Raw genomic sequence first — 26293 nt, 5'->3', positions numbered from 1 at the left:
CTCTCTCTCTCTCTCTCTCTCTCTCTCTCTTTCTCAGGTTCCTTTTGTCCAGAGCAACAATTGTAGGTCCGCAGAGCAAGTCTCTGCCTCTTTAACCTCTGCAGGTGGAGGTAGATGGAGGTCTGGGGATGCAATGTCTAGGAGAGCCACTCTACCCACAGCTTTGCCTGAGCTTTCCAGAGCTTCCCTTGCCCCTCTTCATCCACCCTGCTCCCTTTCTATCGAGTCTGGACATCAGAGGAGACTGAATGAGTAGGAGGGAACTCTGAGGACTACCCCAGCCCACCCTGGCCCTGCTTGACACTGTAGCCCACTTTAAGTGTATGCTTCCCTTTCTTTCATTCCAAGGAGGGCAGAGGAGTGGGGTCAAGGGAGGAGGGAAGGAGTTCATCTCTGGGTCCCTAGAAACAGTCTCACCTTAATCCTATATGGGATACAGAGCCATCTTCTTAGCATTTCTGAATTTATGTGCTTTAGTGCCAGGGCACTGGGGGACAGTGGGGTTATCTTCGGTATAGAAAAATCTAGAAGTTCCAGAAACCCCTATTCAGGGCTACCTCCAGGCAGGAGAGGAATCTCTGCTTCCACCTTAGGCTCCTAGGAGGCCGTTGGTAACAAGCCAGTCTTCATTGAGCAGGATGTCAGTGAGTGTTGACCGGTCAGCCTTCTTCTATATTATGGCAAACCAGGGCCTGGCCAGAGGTCAACCACTGTCCCCTTAAGTCTCTTTTTTAAGGCCCAGCTCAGCAAGGTAACCTGCTGGTTGTGTGGACAGTTCCGGGTGGGGACTCAGTGTCTAGGTAATCACACAGTGTCCTAGCTAGAAGACACAGGATCGTCAACAGAAACACTTCTCCATTGCTCCCCTCAAGGAAGAGGAGCCCAGGGAGACCTTGAACAACACTCCCCTAAACAGAAAGATAAGCAATGAGAAGGTCCTGCCTCCTCTTTTAGGCTTGCCCGATCCTTGAGGACAACAGCCGCCCCAGCAGCCACGTCCTGCCAGATGCCTGCTGCATGCCAGGCTGGAGGTTATGTCTTCACCTGCCATCTACGTAATCCTCAACATCTTCTTAATCTCCAGCTTGCAGGTCAGAAAGAATGGCGGCCTGCCCAATGTCACGGAGCTAAGGGTCATGTGGGTCAGCTCCTCCCTGCCCCACTGGAGGCTCAGGCCAAGGCTGAGATGCAGAGTAAAAGGCTCATCCTTCACAGGGGACCCTGGCCTGTGTCACACAGACACCCCACACAGAAGCCGGCCCACCACAGCCCCTTCTCCTTCACGCGAGCATCTTCGAGCACAGGTTCACGCACCATTTCCTGAGGTCCCACAAGCTCTGACACTGCAAGCAACATTTTGTAGGCTTATACATTTTTCTAGGGAATGTCTATTTAGACTTTCATCTGAATCCTGGAGGAATAAGTGACCTAAAAAAAGGTTAAAAGCACCAATAGTTCTGGAAGGAGGAGGTCTGGAATTGATTGGACAAGACCCGGGAGTCCCTGCCACCCTCAGTTTTCCTCTGCCCTGTCTCTAACACCTCTGAGTATCCAGGAAGGCAGAGGGGCTGAGAAGGCCAAGGCAGCCCACAGAGCCCAGTCCTAATGATCCCCATTTCTTCTCAGGGCAAAGAGCAGTTCGCTGTCACTGTGATCCCTGAAGTACTACCTTAACTCCTTCCACTGTGCTCTGTGACGCAGTCCTGCCTGAACCAGCCTCAGTGGCCCCGAAAGGCAGCTCCCCTATCTATTCCAGGAATTCTTAGGTTCCAAGTGAACACTAGATGTGCTCGGGAAAGGGATCCCTGATAAAGTTTAAGAGACAGTCCTCCTGAGCAGCCCTAAAAATTGTATTCCTGCCCCCACCCCTGCCTCCAACACAAAGGCATGCAGAACGGCAGGAAGTCTGTAGACAAATATGAATACACATTTGCACAAGGGAGCTGAGATATGTGTAGGTCTCTGTTTCTGTTGTCTCTCTCTGTCTCTCCTTCTCTCTCTGTCTCTGCCTTTCTCTCTTTCTCTCTCTCTCTCTCTCTCTCTCTCTCTCTCTCTCTCTCTCTCTCTCTCTCTCTCTCTCTCTCTCTCTTTCTGTGTGTGTGTGTGTGTGTGTGTGAATGTGTTCAGGGACTATGCTTATACACAGCCATAGGTCCACCTCCCACACATATGCAGACACCAGCATAGCTCACATCCCTACAACACCCACACACCCACATGAGCCCATGAGCCTAGCCCACACACACACACACACACACACACACACACACACACACACAGCTTCCTTTACGTATTCTTCAAGATTCATATACAATGTACACTCAAGAACATTCTGTTCACATTTCACATCTGTGACCTTACACACACACACACACACACGTTCACTGAGGGTACCCATTTCTGACCTGCCACACATGTGCACACACATGCATGTCCACACCTTTGCTGCAACATCACCTTGCCAAGAGCAACCCTTGCATAATTGCACACATGCACCCTTGCAGGGCACACAGACATTTTGGGGGGCTTGTCACACAAATGATACACAAATCTCTTCATGCTTTACTTGCGCCAGTGTTTGCCCTTTCAGTTCACAGTGTGCCCAGTGTCAGTTCTTACACAACTCCATCTGCTCCTCGCAGATTCCATATACAGCCTCTCCTCAGCATACGTGTACCTGCAGGACCTCACACTGGCACATCTGCTCACAGGGCCCCTTGTCTTACATTCCTGCCCTACAGCAGGAACCAAACAGGGCTGGTAGGAGCACTTATGCATCCGTGGAGCAGTCTGCCAAATGGCTCCCCAACTCTTGCTCCATCCCAGGACCCCACAGCCTTAGCTGGGAGCATCTAGAAACCTTCTCTTATATCTGTAGCTTGCTGCTCTCCTGGACGGAACATTTCTCCTCTCAGCCTCCTGAGATATAACATGATGGGCAACTTTGCCAAAGGACCACAGTTTTTGTGTATAGCCACTGCCACAGTGGCACCCCCCAGCTGGCTAACTGTCCTTCCCCTCCTCCAAGCACCGTGCATTGCTTTCTGTTAACTCCTTCAGTACTAAAGCTCTTGCTCTCAGAAGGTAGCTGGGGAAGCCGGAGGGGATGTGTCAGGGGAAAGCTAGCCACTCTGCATAGTCTAAAGTCAAGATCTCCAGGTGTGAGGTAGCAAACTCTCTCTGTCACTGGAGGTTTCTAAGTACAACTACAGAAAAGATTCCCAGTTCAGACCCAGCTAAGTGGGAAAATCCCTTTTAAGCCCCAAGTTTCTAAAAATCTCTGTGAACCCAGGTCATGTGTACTTGTATGCATTAGTGTGTGCATACAAGTAACATCACCAATCTGTTTCCTTCCCATCACACACACACACACACACACACACACACACACAACCAGGCTGACTGGGCTCATAAATGTGTCAACGCCTAACTCTGGACACTCTATGCATACACAGTGCTTCCAAATCATGCTGCACACCTCCCTCTGCATGCACGGGACAGCTCTAGCCATATAGGCACACGCCCCTGCCCAAGAGGCTGATCCCCCATGCCCTCTAGGACTCCCTGAGGTGTGACTCACTTTCCCAGTTCCTCAAAGAGCTGGTACTCTTCTGTGAATCGGGTGCAGGTGATGGTAGCCATCCTGGCACTGGGCAGGCGGGAGAGGCTTTAGGCTGGGGTAGGACTGGGATGCTGATGTTCTGCTCCCAGAACTAGGGGCCACTCGCCTGCCCGTGCTCCTGAGTGCAAATGGAGAACCGGCTTGACTGACGAGCTCGGGGCTTCTGAGCAGGGCACTGTGGCTGCTCACAGCCTCGCGAGCCTTCGTCAGCATCCAGGTCCCCATGGCAACCACCTCCGAAACGCCCTGTTCCCGTTGCCCCGGTAACTGCCTCCCCAACACCTGCCTGCCTTTCACTTCAAAACCTGCTCCTCTGTTGCCCTGGCCTTATATACACAATACTGCAGGACTGTGTGGGCCTAGGAGCAAGTGGACCCTGTTCCCCCAGGGTGATGTTACTGAGGGGGTTGAAGAAGGGGATGTGAACAAACTTAGTCCACAAGTGATCATCTCTCTTCCTACCTCCCCCATCTCCAACTATAGGGCCCTTTTAACAGACGGGATGGGATTAAGTGGGGCAAAGAGGCAGTTGCTATGGTAACGGTTAGTGGGTGCCACATTCTGGGATGGTCCTTGAGAAAGACAAGATGTAGTTACCCTGGCAACTTCATCTCCTCTGGAGAGACAGGTATTGCCCCGTTGCCCTGGCAACAGCTGGGTTCTAAGGTTTACAGGGGAAGCTAATTCATCTCTCCTTCCCTTCCCCTTTGTAGCCTCTGCAATGGTTCCTCCGCTCCCTCTGGGAATTGCTCTGGTTGACTTGACCTCTGTCTCTGTCCTTATTTCTCTCCTGCTCTCCCTGCTTTTTAGCCACGGTGTGTATCACACTGTCACCTTAGCTTGAGGAGAAGTAATGAGCAGATCCAGGACGCTGAAGAAATGGTTCTGTCCACTTTCTCATCCCTACCTGTCACCACTGCGCAGCAGGGCCCCTCCTGAGGCCTCTGCCACAAGCTCTCCCCACCCATCCTCCCAGAGGGACCATGAAGATTTGGTCTCCTGGGGCGCCTGTCCCAGTTTCTGCTTGTGCTTCCTGTCAAGGTACGACTGGAGAGAGGCAACTAGAATGAGGTGAGCGTGGCCGGACTCACCCAGGGCTGGGCGGATGGCATGGATGTACCCTGCCCTGGAGTCTACTTTCCCAAACATGCTAGCCATCTTCCCTAATGAGTTCTTCTGTACATCACACTTGCACCCGCAAATCACACTCCCAAGGCATGGAATTTAAGATTAGTAATCTGAGTTCAAGTTCTAGCTCTGACATTTCCTAACTGTGTGACCCCAGGCAGGTCACTGAGGAAGCTCTCTGAGCCCCCGCCCCATCTCATTTTCTAGAAAATCGGAAGATGGTCATCCTGGCAGAAGAACCCCATGGAGATGGAGTGGAAGGCCAGAATGGATTCTGGGAAGTGCGTAAAACCCCAAGGGTTCTCAGTTTCTAGAAGGCCAAACACAGAAGTTTTAAAGTGAGTCCATGAACACTCCCACACTGCAGTTTGGTCTTGAACACACACACACACCTACATTCAAAAAAAAGAAAAAAAAAAAGAGGGTGCTTCAGCATGCTTCACAGGTGGCTACGCAGAGGTCTCATGGTCTCATGCTGGCATTTGCCCCCAGTGAACAAGGGACAGATAAAAGGACCTGGAAAAGCAAATTCTGTTTCCAACTTGCTCCTCAGAATCCATTGCTTACCTCACATGTGGGGACATAGTGAGTACCAGCACCAACAAGTGCCTGACCCATCTGAGACTCAAGGACCCTAGAAACATTAGGGGGCCCCCTATCCCTCTTTCTGAGTCAGTGAAAGAAAGATTGATGGGAGATCTTTTCAATTCAGCCACTTTTCTCAGGAAAGAAAGAGAAGGGAGGTGGAGAGGAAGGAGGGAGGGATACCAGGGAGGAGGGGGTGATGGCTTCGCCACTAATTGCACCATTACCACCTTCAGAAAAAAAGGAAAAACCACTCCGTTTTGTTTCTGTGCACAATACGCTTCCCGCTTCTGCCGCCAACGTGGCAATTCAAAGCGGAGCAGAAAGGCCTGTGCTCGCAGGGCCGCACAGCTGGTGGGTAGCAGGCAGGCACAGAACACCATGGCCAAGGCTAGAGGCACCAGAGGAAGGAAGGAGTGGGGTAGAGCTGTACGTTCATGTTCCTGATTCAGATCCTCTAGCCCAGTAGTTCTCAGCCTTCCTAAGGCCGCAACCCTTAAATACAGTTTCTTCATGCTGTGCTGACCCCCAACCACACATTATTTTTGTCGCTACTTCATAACTATAATCTTGCTTCTGTTATGAAAAATAATGCAAATATCTGTTTTTTCCAATGGTCTTAGGCAACTCTTGTAAAAGAGTTCTTCAACACTTCCCCCAGCCCCCAAGGAGGTCACAACCTACACTAGAACCACTGCTCTAGCCTGTTCCCAAGGGAATCCCTGGGACCACCTAGCCACTGCCTAGGAGAAATAGTGTCGATCAACTATCAGTGGCTATATGACTTATAGGCTGTGGTTTTCAATCAATGTCTTGACTTCTCTGGATCTCTTCAAGTGCAAAACTGGGTGAATAATGTTCCTTACCATTAAGGTAGTTTTGTGGCTGAAACAAGATGAACACAGTGGCTGATACAAAAGGAATTAAGGAACTAGAAATCCTGTCTCCTCATATTCCTCCCTGAACCCTGGCAGCTCTCTGGGACACCGTTCCCTGAGACCTTGCTGGGGGGTTAGCTCATGACATTGCCTAGTATTGGCTTTATTTACAGTAAATTCTGCAAAACAAATGGCAAGGAATTAAAAAAAAAAGAGGGCGATGGGACCCTCACTTATTAGGGGACAAGAGCGTGGCAACTGCTTTAAGATCAGTAAAGCACTAAGAGGAATGTGCTAAGACTGTAACCAGGGAAATGTTACCCTGCGAACAGAAGTAGCCATCTTTGTGGACCAGTGCTGGCCTGCCATTCCCCACGGATGACATGCAGTGCTTGGCTCAGAGGCCAGCAAAGCATTTAGAAGAGCCCCCAGGGGCTCAGAGAGGCATGCAAAGGCATAGACAGTCTGATAGCTGCCTGCCGCTGACAGAGACCATGGGGTCCGAACTCTATTGTGGTCACCATCTTTGTCCTTCCATGCTTGCTTCCAGCTGCCTTCCCTTCCTTTCTTCCCCATGTCCTTTTCCATCCTCCCTGGCATCCTCCCATCTCTACCCCTTCTCTCGTTGAATGTGAGGCTAAAGGGATAGGCAGGTCCTAGGATCTTAGACCCATCTGATTGATAGTGGACAACTAGCTGGAAGAATCTCCCTGTGGAGGTCTGCCTGTCTTACATCTGCATGGGTGCATACCTCTTGGGACCTTCTAGAGACTAGATCTAGTCTTTAGATGGATCTAGAGACTACATCAGGGATGTAGGGACTGCCTTTCATAGACACCTGCATGTTGAGTGCAATTGCCACTCCACTGAGGAAGCATGACCACTAATTCGCCACATCCTCTGTGCCCACAAAGCTGGCAGCTGTGCTTAGTGGCGGCGGGCATCAAGGCGTCAAGCATGCCCGAGTGGCAATGAGAGAATAAGCTGATGATTGCATCTGGGGGAGAGGGGGGATTGGTTCTGCCAGACTTCCCACACCCCGGGGGCCACAGTAGGCGTAACGGTCCAACACGTGTACCCCCATCTGCAACACGTGTGCAGTACTCAGGCACAAGCCTGTGTGCCAAGGGCTGATGGCCAGGGGTGGGAGCCCTGGAGTTTGCTGAGCCAGCACAGCAATGCCAAAAGAGATTGGCTCGTGTCAATGGGAGGGACAGGAGGCTGGGCTGGAAGGATGGAGGGGAGGATTACAACCCTCATCACACTGGGATAGCGCCTCCATGAGCTCTCATGCATATGCTAAATGCCACAGGGTCTTGCAGGGCCTGAACATGCACCACCACAGAAAACCACCACAGAAAAAGAAAAGAAAAGAAAAGAAAAAAACGTGCCATCTGGATGGTCCCCATGGGACCTGTCCCACTAAGGGCAGAAAAAGTTGGGGGCAGGCTCAGTAGAAAGTGGGCCAGGAGAGAAGAGATGCTGTGAGGGTCTGAGTGGAGAGCAACTGAGTCAGGGCAGTATGTCGAGTGATGCCAGGCTTAAGAGAGGAGGGAAGGGAAGAAGTGCTGTACCCTGAGGTGTCCCACGCAGGGGCCCTCTCCTAAGGGGGGGGGCAGTGCCACACACCCTGCAGATAGAGGTTCAGTTCTTAAGCTAAGACAGCTAGAAGTAGGGCTTTCCCAGGTCTCGGTTCCTCCTGGGAAGGTCAAGGACAAAACACTCATTCTTAGACACTCCCCTCCCCCCAACACACACACACGCCAGGACATGAAGCAATTACATCAGAACCAGTTTGGACTTTATAGTAAATATAAGTGCAATGATCCCACTTTGCAGAACCATGACACTACTTACTTACCTAAAGCCACACACCCAGGGTTCAAATCCAGGTCTGTGCGACCTCACCACTCCTGCCCTAATCTTAGGCTCCCATATCGAGCTGAGAAGACCTTTAGGGGCCACATATCCCCTAGAGCTGGGCACCAAGGTGAGGAGAGTAGAGGTTGCCCTCTAACGGGTACACAAGTTGGTGACAGTTAGGCCACCAGCCTGGAGTCTTTACCTCCCTGAGCATTGCTCTTTCCCAGCTGTGCGCCTTCCTGGTATTGCCAGGATGGTAGCCTGTGTCCTAGGGAAGCCAGGAGTATATCTGGAAGAAGAGAAGACACAGTTCTGGGCCAGACAGGTACATGGCACCACTTAGTTGTTAGAGAGCTGGCCATTAGAGGCTAGGACTCCAGAGCTGGGATCCAGCTAAAGCAAACTCTCACCTGAATCTCACTCTTCTAGCCAACAGATCTGCTGCCAATGTGGTCACCATCTTTGTCCTTCCATGCTTGCTTCCAGCTGCCTTCCCTTCCTTTCTTCCCCATGCCCTTTTCCATCCTCCCTGGCATCCTCCCATCTCTACCCCTTCTCTCGTTGAATGCGGGGCTAAAGGGATAAGGCGAGTCCTAGGATCTTAGACCCATCTGATTGATAGTGGACAACTAGCTGGAAGAATCTCCCTGTGGAGGTCTGCCTGTCTTACATCTGCATGGGTGCATACCTCTTGGGACCTTCTAGAGACTAGATCTAGTCTTTAGATGGGTCTAGAGACTACATCCAGTCCAGTCCAGAGTGGGGGAGGGCAATGAAGACCCGTGACCTAGGGACTGCCTCTGGTCACCCTTTTACCCTGTCCTCTCCAAAGGGACCCAGGTGACGTGAGCACAAGGCTAGAGGTGCTTTGCTGGCTAGTTTTAAGTCCCCTTGACACAAGCTAGAGAAAGGAGGGAAGGAAGCTCAGCTGAGAAAAGATCTTCGTAAGATCCGGCTGCAGGATGTTTTCTCATGAGTGATTGATGGGCAAAGGCTCAGCCCATTGTGGGTGGTGCCATCCCTGGCCTGGCAGGGTTCTGGGTTCTATAAGAAAACAGGCTAAGACAAGCCACGAGGAGCAAGCCAGTAAGCAGCACGGCTCCCATGGCCTCTGCTTCAGCTTTGACCTCCAGGTCTCTGCCCTGCTTGAGTTCCTGTCCTGCTTTTAATGATGAACCGTTCTGTGGAAGGCCGAGTGAAAAGCTTCCTCTTTCTTCCCCACGATGCTTTTAGTCATGGTGTTTCATCACAGTCATAGTAACCCTAAGACAGGCACTGACTTGGAACTGGCATGTAGTAAAGATTCGGGTGGGCTTGTTGAGGGGGAACCCAGACCACAGTAGAGAACAGGTTGTGGGCATGCTTACTGCTAAGCTGGTCCTCTCAATTCAACAGAATACCCCAAAGACCATCAGCCTCACACACTGTTGCCCACTAGTTCCCGGGGGGCCTGGTTTCAGATTGAAGCTCCAGTGGTTCCTGGGCTATGCTGGCATCTAGGTTGAGAACTCTTGAGTTCATTGAGTTCTGCGCTGAATGAAAGACTGGACACAGGGAGGCTTGAGCCCACCTTTCTCTTCCAAACTTCAGAAGCAGGTGCCAGCCTCAGCACCAATCATTCATTCCTTATATCCTGGAGCCAGATTGATTCAGGGAATAGAGAGCTTGGGAGAATAGAAAGCAGAACTTATGTGGTCTTGCTCTTGGGGCCCCAAAGGGATCCTTAGAAGTGAAGTGGATGATGGGGCTGGAAGTTGAAAAGCCCTGGCAGGCCGGGGCCCTCCGACCGTCCTCGGTCCTGGTCCTCGGGGAAGTACTCACACAGTTCTCTAAAGCCTGGCTCTACAGGGAAGCCTAAGCTGTGTGCCAGGGTGGCAAAGCTGGCAGGCAGAGTTAGAGCAGGCCCCAGCAGGCCTAGAGTGTCTTGGGCAGTGGGTAGCCTATGAATAGCCCCTCTGGGGTACACTAAGCTAAGACACCACCTTAGCCAGCATCTTCTTCAGAGCCTTCCTCCTGAGCAGGCAAAACAAACAAACCAACAAAACCACTACAGACAGTGGAGCGCAGAGACTCCTGCCTAGCCTGGGCCGTGCCTACCATCTGGGCATCAACATTATCAAGGAAGGGAAAACATACAGGTGGGGGAGGTGAGAAAAGTCAAAAGAACAGGGCTGGGACTGGAGAGATGGCTCGGTAGTAAAGAGCACATTAAGTTCATTTTCCAGTGCCCATGTTGGACAATGCACACCCTCTGTAACCCCAGCTCTAGTACCTTCTCTGGGCCCTTTACTCACATGTACATACCCCCACACAAACACACACCATTAAAAATAAATCTTAAGGAAAAAAATAATAATAAAGCGCAGGGCTAAGGAAGGACCTAGGATGCATTGGTCACCTCCTTCCTACAGCCCAGGCCAGGCCCTCATGCCGGATTCAGTCACTGCCTGGGGGATGCAGCCCTGCAAGCAGCGGCAACCCCCACAGCACCGCACCCACCCCACTCCACCCATCCTGCTCATCCACGAGCTGACGAGTCCTAACAGGGCCTCCTTTGCCAGTGACAAAAATAACTATTTTCAAAATTCACAGCAGGGCCTTCGCCTACACACACTGCGCCGACTGGGACCTGAAGGGAGATATGCAGAACGCAGTGTGCGGAGGGGAGCTGCGCTATTGCAGCTAGCAGGCTTTACAATCACCAACCCCTCCTCAACACTACCGAGTTTGTGTCCCCCCAGATGCAAAGGTGCACGGGGGTTAGGGGGGGCCGAACCACCAGAAGGAAGGACTCTTGGATCACCCACTGTACGGAGGGAAACACTGAGGCCCCAGAGAGGGTCAGGGGTTTGTTTGCCTGCAACTACATTGTGAACCTGTAGCAGGACCTTCCTTCCTTCCCATCATCCCTCCTGTCGCCTCTGCTAGCAGCGAGCTCACATGGGTCCCCAGGACACACACACACACACACACACACACACACAGACCAGCATCTCTTGCCTCTGGGTAATGGCACTTTAATCAAGTTCACAGGCTCCTCTACAACCATCAGCTTGGCCGGTTTTCTACAGCACCCGTGAGGTAGGCAGAGCCAGGGCTCACATTCCCCTACGCCTTTGAGAGTAGGAAAATCAAGGCCCTGTGGGGAAGAACTGTGTTCAAGGCCGAATCAAAGGCTCCTTTCACAGTTGTTTCCCCCACCTTCACTATGCAGTGGCTCAGGGACCAGCCAGTTTCCCCTGGATGCTGGGGACCAAAAGAGGAGAACCTCATGAGGCTCCCAAGTCTTGAGGCCCCGGGAATGTAAAGATTCTCAGAGCCTACACTGTCCGTTCCCGTTGACATGTTCAACAGAGCAGCAGCCAGCTGGCCATACTCCAGCTGATAACCAAGAGCACCACAGAGACCTGGAAGGAAGGTCACAGACTCATGCCATCGGGAAGGTGGCAAGGTCAGCAAGAAACCCCGCCGTGGCCCCAGACACAGGTGTGTACACTGGAGTCCTAAAGTCACCAGAGCTCATCTGAGGGGTGAGACTGAGGCAGAACGCTGCTATAGGTAACCTGAGGGCAAAGAACAAACACATCAGGAGAGAGGCAGGACTGTGACCCAGGCATCCCAGCCTGGGTTGGTGCCCTCTTCCACGTCCCACCCTATTCAGCTGAGGGCTTCTGCAGCCTCCCTCCACATGCCCGCATATGAAGACTTGACCGTGGCCTTCTCCCTGAGAACCAGCAAAGAGACATTATCTGAGGGGAACTGAGATTCCCTGCCACCCCGAGGCGTCAGATCCGGTGGGACATCAGCCTGGTATTGAGTTTACGGAAGAAAGATCGAAGCTTGCAAATCTTGCATTTCTTCTTGCGGCGACCCCGGGAGAGACTCCTAGCTCTGCCTTCCTCCTCCTCCTCTTCCTCTTCTTCTTCCTCATCACTGGCCCAGGGCCCCCAAGCACCCCCATTAAAGTCAGGATGAGCCCGAGGGTTCGCGGCTGGGTAACGCACGGGGATGGCAGTCCGATTATAATCAGCCAGGCGGGCCAGCAGGGTGCGGACTACATCAGGTCGCTGGCCAGCCAGGTCCTCTCGCTCATAAGGGTCAGCACTGATGTTAAAGAGCCACACGGCCTGGCGGATGCTGGCCATCCGCTCCAGGTTCCACCAGCTGCCAGGGAAGGAGGCCAGTGTCTGAGGTGGAATCCAGTCACCGTAGCCTGGGTCTCCGGTGAGCAGCTTCCACTCCCCCACTCGGATAGCTGCCTGCACTGCTGTATTCCAGATGCCAAAGCCACCCTCCAAGGAGCCGTGCCGGGCATGGTTGTAGAGGGGGTCGATGTTGTGTAGGATCTCTGTGCGTGGTGAGGCCCGGCCCTCGCTAATGGCCGGCCACACGTCGTAGCCATCCAGCCCATCAGCCGCCGATGTCGTGCCGCCTGCCAGACCCACCAGTGTAGGGTACCAGTCTGTGATATGGACCAGGGCCCGACTGGTCCGTCTCTTTTTCTTGAGCAGTGGGCTGTGGACAAAACCCAGGCCCCTCACCCCACCTTCCCAGTAAGTGCCCTTGCGTCCTCGAAGGGGCCAGTTGCTACCCCCTGAGAAAGTCTGGCCACCGTTGTCACTGGAGAAGATAATGACACTGTTGTTGTAGAAACCATAGCGCTTGAGGGCCCAGGTGATGTTGCGCACAGCCTCGTCCATGCAGGTCACCATGGCTGCGTACTTGCGCCGAGCTACGTTGCCCATTGTGCGGTAGCGGTATAGGTACTCTCGGGGTGACTGTAGGGGGGTGTGTACTGCCTGGAAGGCCACATAGAGAAAGAGGGGTGTCTGGGGACTGTGGCTGGCCAGGATGTGGCTTGCACGCTGAGCATAGAGCATAGTGGAATACTGGCCACTGAGCCCCCAGGCCACACTCTCACCCTCATGCAGGTCGAAACCACAAACCCCCGGGCCATCACAGTTGTCATAGGTGTAGTAATCCACATTGCCTGTGAGGGAACCCAGGAAGGTGTCGAAGCCCCTGCGGGTAGGCAAGCACTCCTTCCGGTAGAAGCCCAGATGCCACTTGCCCACCATGTGGGTGGAGTAGCCTGCCTCCTGCAACTTCTGGGGCAGTGTCACCTGGTCCAGGGGCAGACAGTTGGGCTGCCGTGGGCGGATAATGGAGTGCTGCAATCCTGTATGGATCTGGTATCTGGGGAAAGTGAAAGAAACCAAAGTGAGCTACAGACCACTGCTCTGAGATGGACCCTGGTCCAGTGCCACCAGACAGAACAGGAATGAAAGTAACAGATACCGCCAAAGGGCTAAGCACCTACACTGCTTTATCCTCAAACCATCACACCAGAGAAGCAGGTGTGTATGCCAGCTTATGGATGAGATAGGATAACTCAGAATAGTTAAGCCACTGCCCAGGACCAGGTAGCCAGGAAGCTAGTACATCAAGAGTTGAGGCAGGCTTGGGCACGACACCAGTAAGAGCTAGTACCAAGCTCTTGCTGTGTGTTCAACATCATGCTCCTTTTGAATCGGCTCACCAAATCCTCACCACAAACTTGGGAAGTACATGTTATCATTCCTGCCTCCCAAATAAGGAACCGTAAAGCTCTAAAGCTCGATGACTCACATGGCTAGCTAGTAGGAAGAGTCGGCTCTGCATCCCAGCACAGGTCCCAGGCCTGAGTGAGTCCCCGAGCTCTAAGCTGTAAACTTAGCACAGAGCCTGGGTACACCAAGTCCAGGTCTCCCAGGCAAACTCCCTCTCCTTGGAAGCCCACCGCAGTAGGAGTGAGTTACATTGTTTCTGGGTCCCCTTCCTTCCCTGCAGCAGGGACTTGGCGCTCACCTTCATGGTCTACTGGGCCCTAGGATTACAACTGTCTATGTACTTGGGTTCAGAGGTATAGAATAGGATTGGTTTTTTTATTCCTAATAACTCAGTGATCCTTAAAGCTCTTTCAGTTACTAATGGAACGAACAAACGAGCAAATGGATAAATGAATGAATTAATGAATTCAGAGGGTTTGGAAGCCAGAAGTGAACTAAATCCTCTTTTAGTATTTTCATTTACTTAAAAAAAAAATGGGAAGAAAAGAAAAGAAAAAGCATCAACAAAGGTCAGAGGACCGGGGCTATGCTCAAGGTCACTCACAGTTGAGGGCAGCGCTGAGACTTGAACAAGAAACCAATCTGAGTAACTGTTTTCAAAAGTAGACTGCCCACCCCCTCCCAGTTGATGGGAGGTATGAGAGAGCGGGGACCAGTTGTTGTTTGCAGGTATGAGTGAGCTGGCTGGAATGTGAAATCCCTGAGAGCTGCCCTGCTCTTAGGTGTTATGAGACCAGGGACCCCTCTCCACTCTCCACCTGCTGTGAGCTCAAGCCCTCCTCCCCCAGACCAATGCAGCAGTCAATGCCTTGCCAGTTCCTGGGTTTCCTTTATACATTTGTGCCACATCTTCTGCTGCTGTGATCTGCTTGATCCACACGATCTGTTTGAGGTGTCTTTAAGAGTTGCAAGTAAAGCCACCTGGAATGTCACAGGGGAGTTAGAATCCCACGCCTGTCCTTACCCCTAGGCAGCTGAGTTAGCCTGGTATTTGACACCAGACTGCTTCCTTCTCTTAAGGTCATTCTTAAGACTTTGTGCCACGGGAAAGCATTAGCTCATTTAATTCTCTCTGCGCCCATGAGTGAGTGTGTGTATGTGTGTGTGTGTGTGTGTGATTGTATGTGAGTGTGTGTGTAAGTGTGTGTGAGTGTGTGAGTGTGTGTGTGTGAGTGTGTGTGAGTTGTGTGAGTGTATGTGAGAGTGCGTGTGTAAGAGTGTTTAAAGTGTGTGTGAGTGTGTGTGAGTATGTGAGTGTGTGTGAATGTGTGTGTATGTGTGTGAGTGTGTGAGTGTGCGTGTGTCTGAGTGTGTGTGTGTGAGTGTGTGCATGTGTGTGAGAGTGTGCATGTAAGAGTGTGAGTGTGTGTGTATGTGAGAGAGTATGTGTGAGTGTGTGTGAGTGAGTGTGTGTGAGTGTATGTGTGTATATGTGTGTGTGAGTGTGTGTATGTGTGTATGTGTGAGTGTGTGAGTGTGTGTGAGTGTGTATGAATTTATATTGAACTTCTAGCCTTGAACATGCTCTGAAAACACTCTACCACTTAGTTATATGTCCCCAGCTCCTTTTTTACTTTTTATCTTGATGCAGAGCTTCACTTAGTTGACCAAGCTGATATTGAATGAATTCTGTAACTCAAGTTAGCCCATGCCAGCACTGAACTTTCAATTTTTCTGTATCAGTTTCCTAAATAGTTTACAGGGATTACAGGCCTGTACTACCAGGCCTCTTTTTGTTTTTTAATTGTATTTATTTATTTATTTACTATTAATAATGTGTGTGTGTGTGTGTGAGAGAGAGAGAGAGAGAGAGACAGAGAGACAGAGAGACAGAGAGAGAGAGTGAGTGTGTGTTTGTGTGTGTGTGTGTGTGTGTGTGTCATGTATGCATGAGTTTGGGCCTACTCATGCCAAGGCATGCACGTCAAATCAAAGTGCAACTTTCCTGAGTCAGCTCTCTTTCCATAGTGGGTTCCAGGAATTGAGCTCAGGTTACCAGGCTCACACAGGAAGCACACTTGTACCTGCTAAGACATTTCACCAACCTAAACCTCTCTTGTAGAGTACGCACGGAACATTACCATAATCTTCATTCTACAAATAATGAAACTGAAGCTCCTGAAGTGTAGTATGCGACCGAAGGCCAGACAGCTGGCAAACAGTAGAACTGTTTTAGACCCAGGTCTGTCCAATTCATGCTCAAAATCTTTGCATGATACAGCTTCCAGGGGCCTCTGGCAAGCTGAGAGGTGATTGGAACTGACAGGAGAAGCATCCTAGGGCCCAGAATCCCAGCTGAGTGTCTCCACATAAGGGTGGGGTGCCTGAAGCATTGATTTGTAATGTGGGTGGGCCCGCTAAGCCTTGCCAAAGTCCATTTGTCAGTGAGTAACATAAGAAACTTTGGCTTCTCCAGCTACACCAAACAGGACTGGTTGTATAAGCAAGCGCCAAGCCATTGGAGTAAGCATCTGTGAGACAGAGGTAGCTGCAGAGGGTGGAGGGCAGACACTGGCTGGCCCTGGAATGCTTTGCTAACTTCACCAGGGAGAGCCTGGAGCGCTGCGCTAACTGTCCACTCAGCAGCTTCCCAATGTCACGTCGATCTGGGGAGAGAAATATCAACGGGGAAAACTCAAAATGCAGATTGTCCTGCCTCTTCACCCTCCCATGCCAGGGTCCACCATCGTGACCCACCTGTCTTCCTCTCCCTGCCCTTCTTCACAGTCCCTGGATCTAAAGGTGGACAGGATACAGGTGGAAAGAGAAAAGGCACCGCCGTTTGACTTCCAGCCCAGTGTCTGACTTCACAACCCTCTCTTTCACAAGACTCTGAAGTTGGGCAGAAGCATCAAGCTGGCCTCTCCCTGACTCCAAGCCCCATTGTCCCACCCAGGAAACAGAGAGAGGTGGGCCATGGTCCTGAGATCTCAGTAGTGATCCAAAAGCATTTGATGGCCTCCTTCCAAAGAGGATTAGCTTCAGCCCAACCCAGGGATTTTCTACTTAGAGAGGGGAGTTTGCCTTCCACCGCCCCCTTCTGTTTCCCGCTCTTTTGCTTTGGTAATCCCCAGCCCCATGGGGGAGCTGCCCCTTACAGAGGACACAGCACTCCTGGGGTCTCCTCAGACAATTTGGGAGGATTCTTCAGATGAAAAAAACCTGGTGACCTTGGAGAAGGGACACAATCAGCCTCAGATTACATGCATCTTACCAGTTCCTCAGTCTTGGAACTAGGAACAGCACGGAGCCAGCAACAACGGCATAGGACTCAAATCTTTCCAGTAATACAGACAGAGGTTGTCATTTATTGAATGCCTGGCAAGTTACACCCAATCCATTCACCTTTCTTTATTCCTTCTCAGGATAGAGACTGTCCTTCGGTCTATTTTTATGGACCAGGAAACTGAGAGTTAAGCGACAACCCTGTGTCTGTCAATACGAATTCAACTAGAATTCAAAATGGGAGTCAAAAGATTCCTCTGATTAAGCAAAGGAAGAAACTGTGGACCAGCAGAGAAAGTCTCGAAGATGATCAGAAGCCTTGAACTGTGAGAGTTGGGGAAACAGAGGCCCAAAGAAGGCAAGAGAGTTATGGATGACCTAACAGATGCTGGAAGGCAAAGCTGGCCCCTTAACACGTGTTTCTCAGGTCCACGCACAGAGCTATCTATTCTGCAGGGTTTGCAACCTACCAACTGGGTGCGCTGGGGATTTAGACACCCAGTCCCGCGGCTCTGGGCCATGCCTACCTGCCGGTGAGGAGTTGGCTCCTCGAAGGTGTACATATGGGTTGGATGTAATAATTCTCCAGTTTGACGCCCTCAGCTGCCAGCCGGTCCAGCGTTGGGGTCTCGATATCTGAGCCATGGTATCCCACGTCGTGGTACCCCTGGTCATCGGTGAGGATGAAGATAATGTGTGGAGGCTGCGGTGGAGCCGCCGGAGGCTGATCGCCAGCTTCCGCAGGCCCATCAGCCACAAGGCCGGGCTTGGCCCAATCCCAGGACAGGTAGCCCAAGCTGAGCAAGCTGACCAGGGAGAATCCAGAGAGGGCATGCATCGCGACGCCGGGCTGGGCGAGCGGGGTTCCCAGGACCTGAGATCCTGCTGTGCTAGGGGCTCAACGCTTGCCCTCCCGCCCGCCTGGATGCAGTGAGAGCCCTCGGGGGTCTCGTCCAGGACTCGCAGCCGGGCAGCAGGGCGCTCCGGGAAGGTCAGGCTCGAGCGGAGCCTCCTCCCGCAGCCCCCGCTCCCTCTCTCCCAGCTCTGACGGGCCAGCCCGAGTCGTAGAGTGGAAGCTTCCCAAAAGTGCTCTCCACCATCCCGGGACTCTCCGCTTCCCTTTTACCCCGGTCCCTCCCGCCTCTTAATTTCTCTCGCTTCTGCTTTCCATTTCTCCTCCCTCCCCCGACCCCCAATTCCCCTAGCTGAGCTTCTGACCCCGCCCGGTGTCCCCGCAAAGCAGTGTTCTAGGCTGGGAGGTGGGCAGGACCCCACAGGGGGAAGGGGAGGGAGACACGGGCTGGGCGGGTCTGGGAAGGGACACAGCCCAAGAGCCGGCGAAAAAGTTGTAACATCTGCCGGGCTGAGCCCCAGGTGGAGGGGTGGGACGCCGAAAAAGGCCCCGCCCTCGGGCAGGCAGCCCAGACCCGCTGTGGCCGCTAGTTCTAAGGCCTGCTCCTGGCCGGGCCTCCAGAGAAGGGAGGGGGATTGCTTGGAATTCAGTGGAACAATTCCGGAATAGTCCGGCCAGACATTCCTTGATCATGGAGTCTCAGCATATGAATGCCAGCCCTAGAAAAGTCCAGTTCATTTTCCGAGCCAACTAGGTCATTTCTAGAGATGGAGAGACCAAGGTCCTGAGATGACATAGAACTCACTCTGCTAAATCACAAAGCAATGGACTGCGTGCAGAAGTGGCAGCCTCCTTCTGGCTCTGCTAGCTTCCCTTCCCTCCATCTCTTTATCTTCCTCTTAGCACTTCTGAGCTGGTTATAAGGTGCTTAGGGTGCATGCCCTGGTCTAGATGGCAAAAGTGTTGTATATATCTTATATCCACGGGTTCCCTCCATGCACAGGAAGAAGAGCTGAACACTGTTCTCAACCCTGTTGCTTGAACGAATGCAATGGATGAATGAGTTAATGGGCTCCAGCAATCAACTGGGCCAGCTCCCCTCTGAGAAGGTAAGCTAGGACATTCAAGTCAAGCGTTATGGTGAGACAAGGGCAGCTGCTCCAATCATTAAGCGTTTCTAACTAATGTAAGCACTGTGTGGGCCACAGCAAACAGAGCCGAGGAAGAGATCCGGCCACCAAGTGCCCATGTGCAATTTTGACTAGTGCGAGGGCCCAGTGAAACCACTGAACTGGACTACTCCGTGGATGTAAAGAAGGGTTTACTGTAAACATAAAACTGCTGAGTGGCTCTCTCTCACACAGGTGGTAGAAAAAGAATAGCCAGAGGCATTTGGGGGAGCCCAAAGCTGCTGTGGCTACCTGGAGTTGTAGACGGTAGGACTACCGGTAGGACTACCGAGGCTGTCAGGGTGGCATAGAGAAGCCCGGAAACCCAGAAGGAAACCTGCTGGGTCAGAGGGGAAGCCTGTAGACTGGAGCTGCCCAGGAGTTAGGACAGGGGTGGAGTGGGAGAGTAGCAAGAAAAACCAGGAAGGGGGGCTTGTGGCCCAGAACAGCCAGTGGCCTTGATGGGCACTACAGGTATATGTTAATAGGGACCAAAGGAACCTGGAGGTTAGCATGGGCTTTGAGATGTCACCTAGTATATGCCAGTAGAGAACCAGATACCCCATTCGCCACTGCATGAGGAGGAGGAAAGTGGCTCCTCCCGGCAGACATACCCATTTCACAGGTTTCTGAGGAATGCTGAGGGTAGATCTTTCTCTCTGTCAGTCATCTTCCTATTTTTCCCCCCGTGTCAGCATCCAGCCTGAGGTGACCACAGACGGTCATTTTGGACATAAGCGGTGGTACTGAGCTTTGTGCAGGTGGGGGGTGGAGGGGTGGGAACTGATGTGGCTCTGCATAAGTTCCAAGTTTTTATTAAGCTGTATTTATTTGCTTTTTTTTTAGTTAGTTCTCTATGTGTGTATATGAGTGGGTTCTGAGACTGCCGGGACCTGTGCGTGGAGGTCAGAGGACAACTCTGAGGGAGTCAGTCCCAGGTCATTTAGCTTATGACTTTACCTGCTGAGCCATCTTGCTCCCAGGACTTGACTGTTTAGCACGGACACTGCTAGCCAACAAAGGGGGATTAGCAATGCCAAACTTCCCTTTGTTAATGTGACCACCATGTGACCTCCTTAAAGGCCAGTGTCTTAGAAACAAAGACTTCCCAGGTACTTCTTCCCTCCTAACACCTTTCCCCTGCCAAGATCCCTCCTCTCCTACTGAAAAACCACTGTGTGTGGAAGGAAACCAGACCTCCAAAATAGCAGCGCAATTCGAATCTGCATTTGGAAAGGAGGGCTGCGTGGGGCCAGTGCTCCTGTTTGCTCCAAGCCCCATATTTAGGGTGACCAGATTTATCAAAAGGGAAAGCAGCCTGTTGTTCTGGCAAAAGAGATGCTGAGGACAGACAGGAAAAGCACAGGCTCCCAAGGGAGCGGTTGCTAAAATGGTGCTTCCGGAGGCTACAACAAGGTTGTCCCGGGTGACAAGGTGAGTCACTAGAGGTCACAAGGATGGGGGCTTTTAAGTCTCTACATTTGTCCCAGACTATTGGCCAAAGTGGCCTTCCCCTTACTCATCCACCAGGAGAGATGGTGAACAGGCTGCAGTTTTAGTCTGGCCCCTCCCCCAAAGACCTAAAAGGATAGGGTCACACGCTGCATAACCCCATGGGGGGCTGTCATACAGACACAGGCAACATTTTGAGGGCAAGGCCCTGACGTCAGGCTGTCTGAGTTCAAATCCTGCTACTTATTTGGGGTCTGACCTTGGCAAGTTGTTCCCTTGTTCTCCCAGTCAGTCAATCTCTCCATCTGCGAAATGAGATAATCACACAAACGAGAGAGATGACACTATCGTCCTCTGTGAAGTGTCCCGCTCAGAGTCAGCGCTCAGCGGCTGCAGATGGTCCATTGTTCTGCTCCCTGCTTTTGAGAACTGAGTCTTGTGGGTTAGAGTCACTCTGAGGCAGATCCTAGGCCAGTGTAAGGGATTTCTTTTATAAACACTCTGGCAGCTTCCTTAACAAAAGGACGTCAACAATGGGTGAATATCCAGGGAAGAGAAGCGGGTGGAGCACTATTGGAGCTCAGCCCTTCTTTCCCAACACTTGAACGCAGTCTTTTGGTAAATCCCCCAAACCCAGAGTAAAAACCTAGTGTGCCTCAGAAGTCATTGTCCCCATTAATGCTCTAGGGAGATAAACGCAATGTCCCCATCAATGCTCTAGGGAGATAAACACAGACCCAAGACTCCATCTTAAATACCATTACAGCTGCCAGGCTGGAATATTTGAAACAGACATTTCCAAAGGCTCAGAAACCACCGGGTGGAAATAAGCAGTGTAAGGCAGATCCAGGTCATGTGACTTACCCGATGGGCTGGTTATCTTCTTTTATGTCTTTCCCAGGGTACTTGCCCTCTTTCCTGGGACCAAGTTCATCAGCACTCCCCACCCCACCCCCATCCCCAACACAAACACACACATACCCAGCATATTAAGGTATCTCTAGTTCAGGGCCGCTCTCCGGCCAAATTAATCCAGACTTTGAACATTCCGCTGCCTCCAGACCTAGCTGTTTCATAGATGATGTTGTCATGGATGCCCATCTCACTCAGGTACTATCTGCTTCCCATTCACCTAAGTGTGTTCCTATCCCTTACCCCCCACAAGACATCCACATCAAAACACTGCAAGAAACTTAACATCTTCCCACGAAATGCAGATCAGACATGGCAGGGGTGTAGCTCTGTTACTTCCTAGCTGTCAGAGATTTCATTTCCACCCATGAAGTTAGACTCAGAAAAAAGTGGGTTCCCCATTCCCAGATCTAAGCAAGAAAGGAGTAAGATGCCCACCTGTGTAGAAAGAAATGTGATTCCTGAACCACAACAGAAAGCAATAGGACTTTGAAAGGTTTCTCCAACTTAAAAGTGACATTGTTCTTGCCATTTGTCCCCAAGACAGCTTTGTAGGGTACAGAGATATTAAAGTGGAAAACTGGGTGAGTTTATTCTGTGACTCTGTCATTGCTGTATCTGTGTGTGTGTGTATGTGTGCGCACAATGCACATACACAGCACATGTGCATGTGAGTAGATATATGCATATGTATAGTCATTTTTGAACTAAAATTATCTTTTTTATGTATAGATAGATAGATCCTTCTAGTTATAGTTCTTGGCAAAGATCCTATATATTGATTATGCATGCTGACATCTCACTGAAGGGCATTTGTCTAGGCTGGACTATATCAGAGGTTTACAAGATTTACAGCTGGCCTCTGAGCATCAGAAGTGTCACAGAGCTCAGTCCCTTATATAGGAAGGGAGCCCCTCAAGCTCTCCTTACTCCAACCCTTATGCTTCTTACTTTATACACAATTCTTACAAGGAAACCCTGTTAGTCCCATTCCAAGAGTATCAGACACATCTCAGAGGACATATATAAAGGTGGCTGGAGGCAATTGCCTATTTTATAGTTACGTAGACACACAGAAAAGCATTAGAGGGAAATAACAAGAATAAAACAAAATCAGGCAGGTGAATTCCAAAAGCCTGGGAATTCGTGTTGTGCTATAGCAAAGAGCTCTATCCCCAGAACAGATGCAGGGGCATCACCCAGTTACCACCCAGAACAGAGGAAGTGATGGATTATTTAAAACCTACTCGAGAGACTGTTTAAAGACAGTCTCTTATAAATGCCTGTGTGTGTGTGTGTGTGTGTGTGTATTTTGTATGTATGTATGTGTATGTATGTATGTGTGTATGTATGTATGTGTGTATGTATGTATGTATGGGTGTATGTGTGGTATGTGTATGTGGTGTGTGTATGTATGCATGTATGTATGCATGTATTATGTATGTATATATTGTGGTGTGTGTATGTATGCATGTATGTATGCATGTATTATGTATGTATATATTGTGGTGTGTGTATGTAGTGTGTGTGTATGTATGTATGTACTATGTATATATTGTGGTGTGTGTATGTGTATGTGTGTATGTGGTATGTACGTATTATGTATTATGTATGTATATATTGTGGTATATGTATGTATATGTGTGTATGTGGTGTGTGTATATGTATATATGTATGTATATATGTGTAATGTGTGTATGTGTATGTATGTATGTGGTGTGTGTGTATGTGTATGTGTGAATATCTGTGTGTGTGTCTCTCTGTGTGTCTCTGTGTGTATATGGTAAGTGTGTGTCTGTGTGTGTGTCTGTATGTGTCCATGTTTTCAAAGGTCAGAGTGTCATTTCTCAGAACACTATCCCCCTTGTCTCTGTGAAACAGCTGGGCTGGCTGGCCATTGAGCCTCAGGGATCCCACTGCCTGCCTCCTAGCATATCACCGGTACACCACCATGTCCACATTTTAAATATGACTCCTGGGGATCCAACTCAGATCTTCATGCCTATACAGCAAGGGCTTTACCAACCATGACATCTCCTCGGCCCCTTTCTGTTTTTTACTGTTTTTAATCCAGCGAGGTTGATCTGAAAGTGCCCGGTACAAGTTCCCTTTCAGTCCTAGGACATCTTTCCTGCAGACTTGGCTTCTGGAGACAGTCAAGTCTCCCGAGAGTTCTGTGACAACCAAGGAGCTGCACCACTATGGCACCGAAGGTTTGCCATCACAGTGAGTCATTATGTGTGCCCGTCTCAGTGGCCGACCCTGTCACTACTTTCTTCCAGTTCTTTGGAGCATCCACACGGGTACCTCCATTTCAAAGCTATACATATCTTGGGCCACACACTCCTCCAGAGTGGGAAATAATGCATGTGGTCCTGAGTAGAAGGGTACCACGCCCTACTTCTGGTGCTCTCTGACAGCCCAACTGTGACCTTCTAACCAGCTGCTCCTTTTGGAGAAAATCCCTCCAAAGAGAGTTCCCAGATTCCCTCAGTCACCTGGTTTAGGGATGGCTGACCTTACCAGACTGCCCATGCTCTCTGGGAGGACAGGGATAATTACAACAGTTAATGATCATTAGAAAGTGGCTTAAGAATGTCATGCTGGCTGTGCCATGGAGAGAGTGGTGGAGCACCTGGCACACTGTTTGGAAGTCCTGGAGAGACAAGCCTGTTCACAGGTCACTGTCCCCAGAAGGCAGGCCCACGAGGCATCTTGGAGGCCCGTTGCTTATTAAATATTAGTTGGACGGTGTGGTTCATGGAAGAAAGGGGGATCCCTACTTTACATAGGGGTACCCATTAGCATTTCTGAGAGAATATACACGCTTTCTTGATCTTTGCATCCTACCCTCTGAGTGGTTCAGGAACCCTGTGTGGGACATCTACCTAAGCCAGGAACAGCAAGAGCCACAGCTACTTAACCCTTCGTGGAGCCCCAGCCCCAGGCATTTCAATGGTTTCTTTCTCTGGCATTCAATGAAACATTCTTCAGAGCCAGTTATTGAAGGCAAGAGCCAGCTGCACAATGGAGGCCCTGTGCAGCTCACAGCCGCGGCCCAATCTGTTTTCCCAACCTGACTGTGGCCTCACCTCTCTGCACGCTCTCCACCCTCCACCCACCGACCCCGACCCCACCCAGAGGCCAGCTCAAAGGGAGGCCACATGAAAAGACTTGTTCTCTTGGCTCTTAGAAGATCCCGCCAGGGTCTCTGCCAGCTTCGGAAGGAAAGCCTAAGGGGACGGAGGCCTGCTTCCAGCCCATCCATTCGGGGCTCTGCCCACTTTGATGTCTGGAAGCCACCATCCCCAATGGTCAGCCAAGGTTTTCCTCTATGTGCTCCTCCACCCAACCCCTTCTTTCTCTTTCTTTCTCTCTCTCTCTCTGTCTCTCTCAAAGAAAAAGGTAATATCCCAGATAAACAGAATGGGATCATCAAGACAAATGGGAGTCTCCCCCAAAAGAGAGGTTGACAGGCTGACCTCTAGTCCCCCAGTCCCCAAGGGGACTATAGCACCACTGCATAAAGTAAGGGCTTCGTGGTTTCAGAAAAATAAAGAATGTCAGTCAGGGAATATGGTTCAATCTATAAAACACGAGGACCTTAATTGACTCGACAGACAATAACTCACTTAAAAGAGAAAAAAAACTTAAATAGTTTTTAAGAATTAAAACTAGGGGGCTGGAGAGAGGGCTTAGTGGTTAAGAGTACTGACTGCTCTTCTGGAGTTCCGTTCCCAGTTTGCCACATGGTGAATTCAATTCCCAGCCACCACATGGTGGCTCACAACCATCTGTAATGGGATCAGATACCCTCTTCTGGTGTGTCTGAAGACAGCAACAGTGTACTCACATACAATAAATAAATAAATAAATGTTTTTTTTAAAAAGTTAAAGCTGGCGTTACGGCACACACCTGTGACCCTGATGCTGGCAAGGCAGAGACAGTAGGAGCTCTGGGTCTCACTAGCCAGCCAGTGTGGCTGAACTGGGGAGCAGCTCCAGGTTTGGTGAGAGACCTTGCTTCAAAAAGTAAGGTAGAAAGTAGGTGGGTCAAAATGTCTAATGTTGACCGCTGACCTCCATACGCACAGACCCGCGTATCACAGAATGTCCTAGTTAGCTGTGAGATGTCTAAAACCAGCTTTGCCCATAGTCTAATCCCACTCTTCTATTTGGTAGTTGTGTAAATTTTACCGAAGGTAATGTTTCTGTGTCGGAAGTTTTCTTATTTATAAAGTAAAAAATAGCAAAGCCTATTAGCTAAGGTTGTGGTGGGGTGACGACGGGCAAGATTTGTGCCGCTCTTAGCCCCGTGCCTAGTGTGGGACAGGCTCACCCACAATTCCACTGCTGTGATGACGACATCACTGTACTCAGATTATACTGTCGTTACACACTTAGATTCCACTTCTACAAGGATGAAAGTCTGCATGGCAAGGTCCCCTTGTTTTCCTCCTCCGACATTTTCAATGGGCCAAGCTGCGTAGAGGGTATTGCTCACAGCTGCTGCCATTCAGGGCAAGCTGTATCCTTTCTTCCTGGGCATGTGGGAGGCAAATGGGTTCAGACATTATGTCTGTTTATGTCACCAACTTTTCTTTCTCTCGTTCTCTCTTTCTTTCCTTTTTAGGATTTATTTATTTTATTTATGTGACTACACTGTAGCTGTACTCCGGGCACACCAGACACACCAGAAGAGAGCATTGGATCCCAATACAGATGGTTGTGAGCCATCATGTGGTTGCTAGGAACTGAACTCAGGACCTCTGGAAGAGCAGTGAGTGTTCTTAATCACTGAGCCATCTCTCCAGCCCCATCTACCTTTCTTAAAACAGACGATTAGCACAAACTATTAGGAGACCCTGCAAGAGGCAGGAACCCTTCATACCAAGCTGATATCCAGAAGCAATAATATCAGCTGGGGAGATAGCCCAGCCAATAAAGCCATTGTCTTGCAAGCACTGGGACCTGAGCTCAATCTCCAGAATCTATGT

General features: G+C 50.6%; 2 protein-coding genes across 4 annotated transcripts in view; both read right to left on the bottom strand.

The window, feature by feature from the left end:
* Window positions 1–3854, bottom strand: part of Camk2a (calcium/calmodulin dependent protein kinase II alpha) — a 64181-nt gene extending 60327 nt beyond the window's left edge. Inside the window, exon 1 of one of the 3 annotated variants that reach the window (XM_031365786.1) lies at window positions 3581–3854. In XM_031365786.1, the coding sequence (XP_031221646.1) occupies window positions 3581–3642 (62 nt within the window). In that variant the 5' untranslated portion in view covers window positions 3643–3854. The remainder of the gene's footprint in view (window positions 1–3580) is intronic. The other 2 variants (XM_031365788.1, XM_031365787.1) reach the window with 2 other exon arrangements.
* Window positions 3855–11076: 7222 nt separating this feature from the next.
* Window positions 11077–18332, bottom strand: Arsi (arylsulfatase family member I). Its single transcript, XM_031365785.1, has 2 exons — window positions 17438–18332; window positions 11077–13272 (listed from the first exon to the last, which is right to left on the bottom strand). The coding sequence occupies exons 1-2, from the start codon at window positions 17746–17748 to the stop codon at window positions 11862–11864; spliced, it is 1722 nt and encodes a 573-aa protein (XP_031221645.1). The 5' UTR covers window positions 17749–18332; the 3' UTR covers window positions 11077–11861.
* Window positions 18333–26293: the final 7961 nt, after the last annotated feature.

Source organism: Mastomys coucha, unplaced genomic scaffold, assembly GCF_008632895.1.
Source record: "Mastomys coucha isolate ucsf_1 unplaced genomic scaffold, UCSF_Mcou_1 pScaffold13, whole genome shotgun sequence".
NCBI classification, from domain to species: domain Eukaryota; kingdom Metazoa; phylum Chordata; class Mammalia; order Rodentia; family Muridae; genus Mastomys; species Mastomys coucha.
Note: the sequence above shows the minus strand (reverse complement) of the source record. Positions and strands in the feature narration are given on the sequence as shown.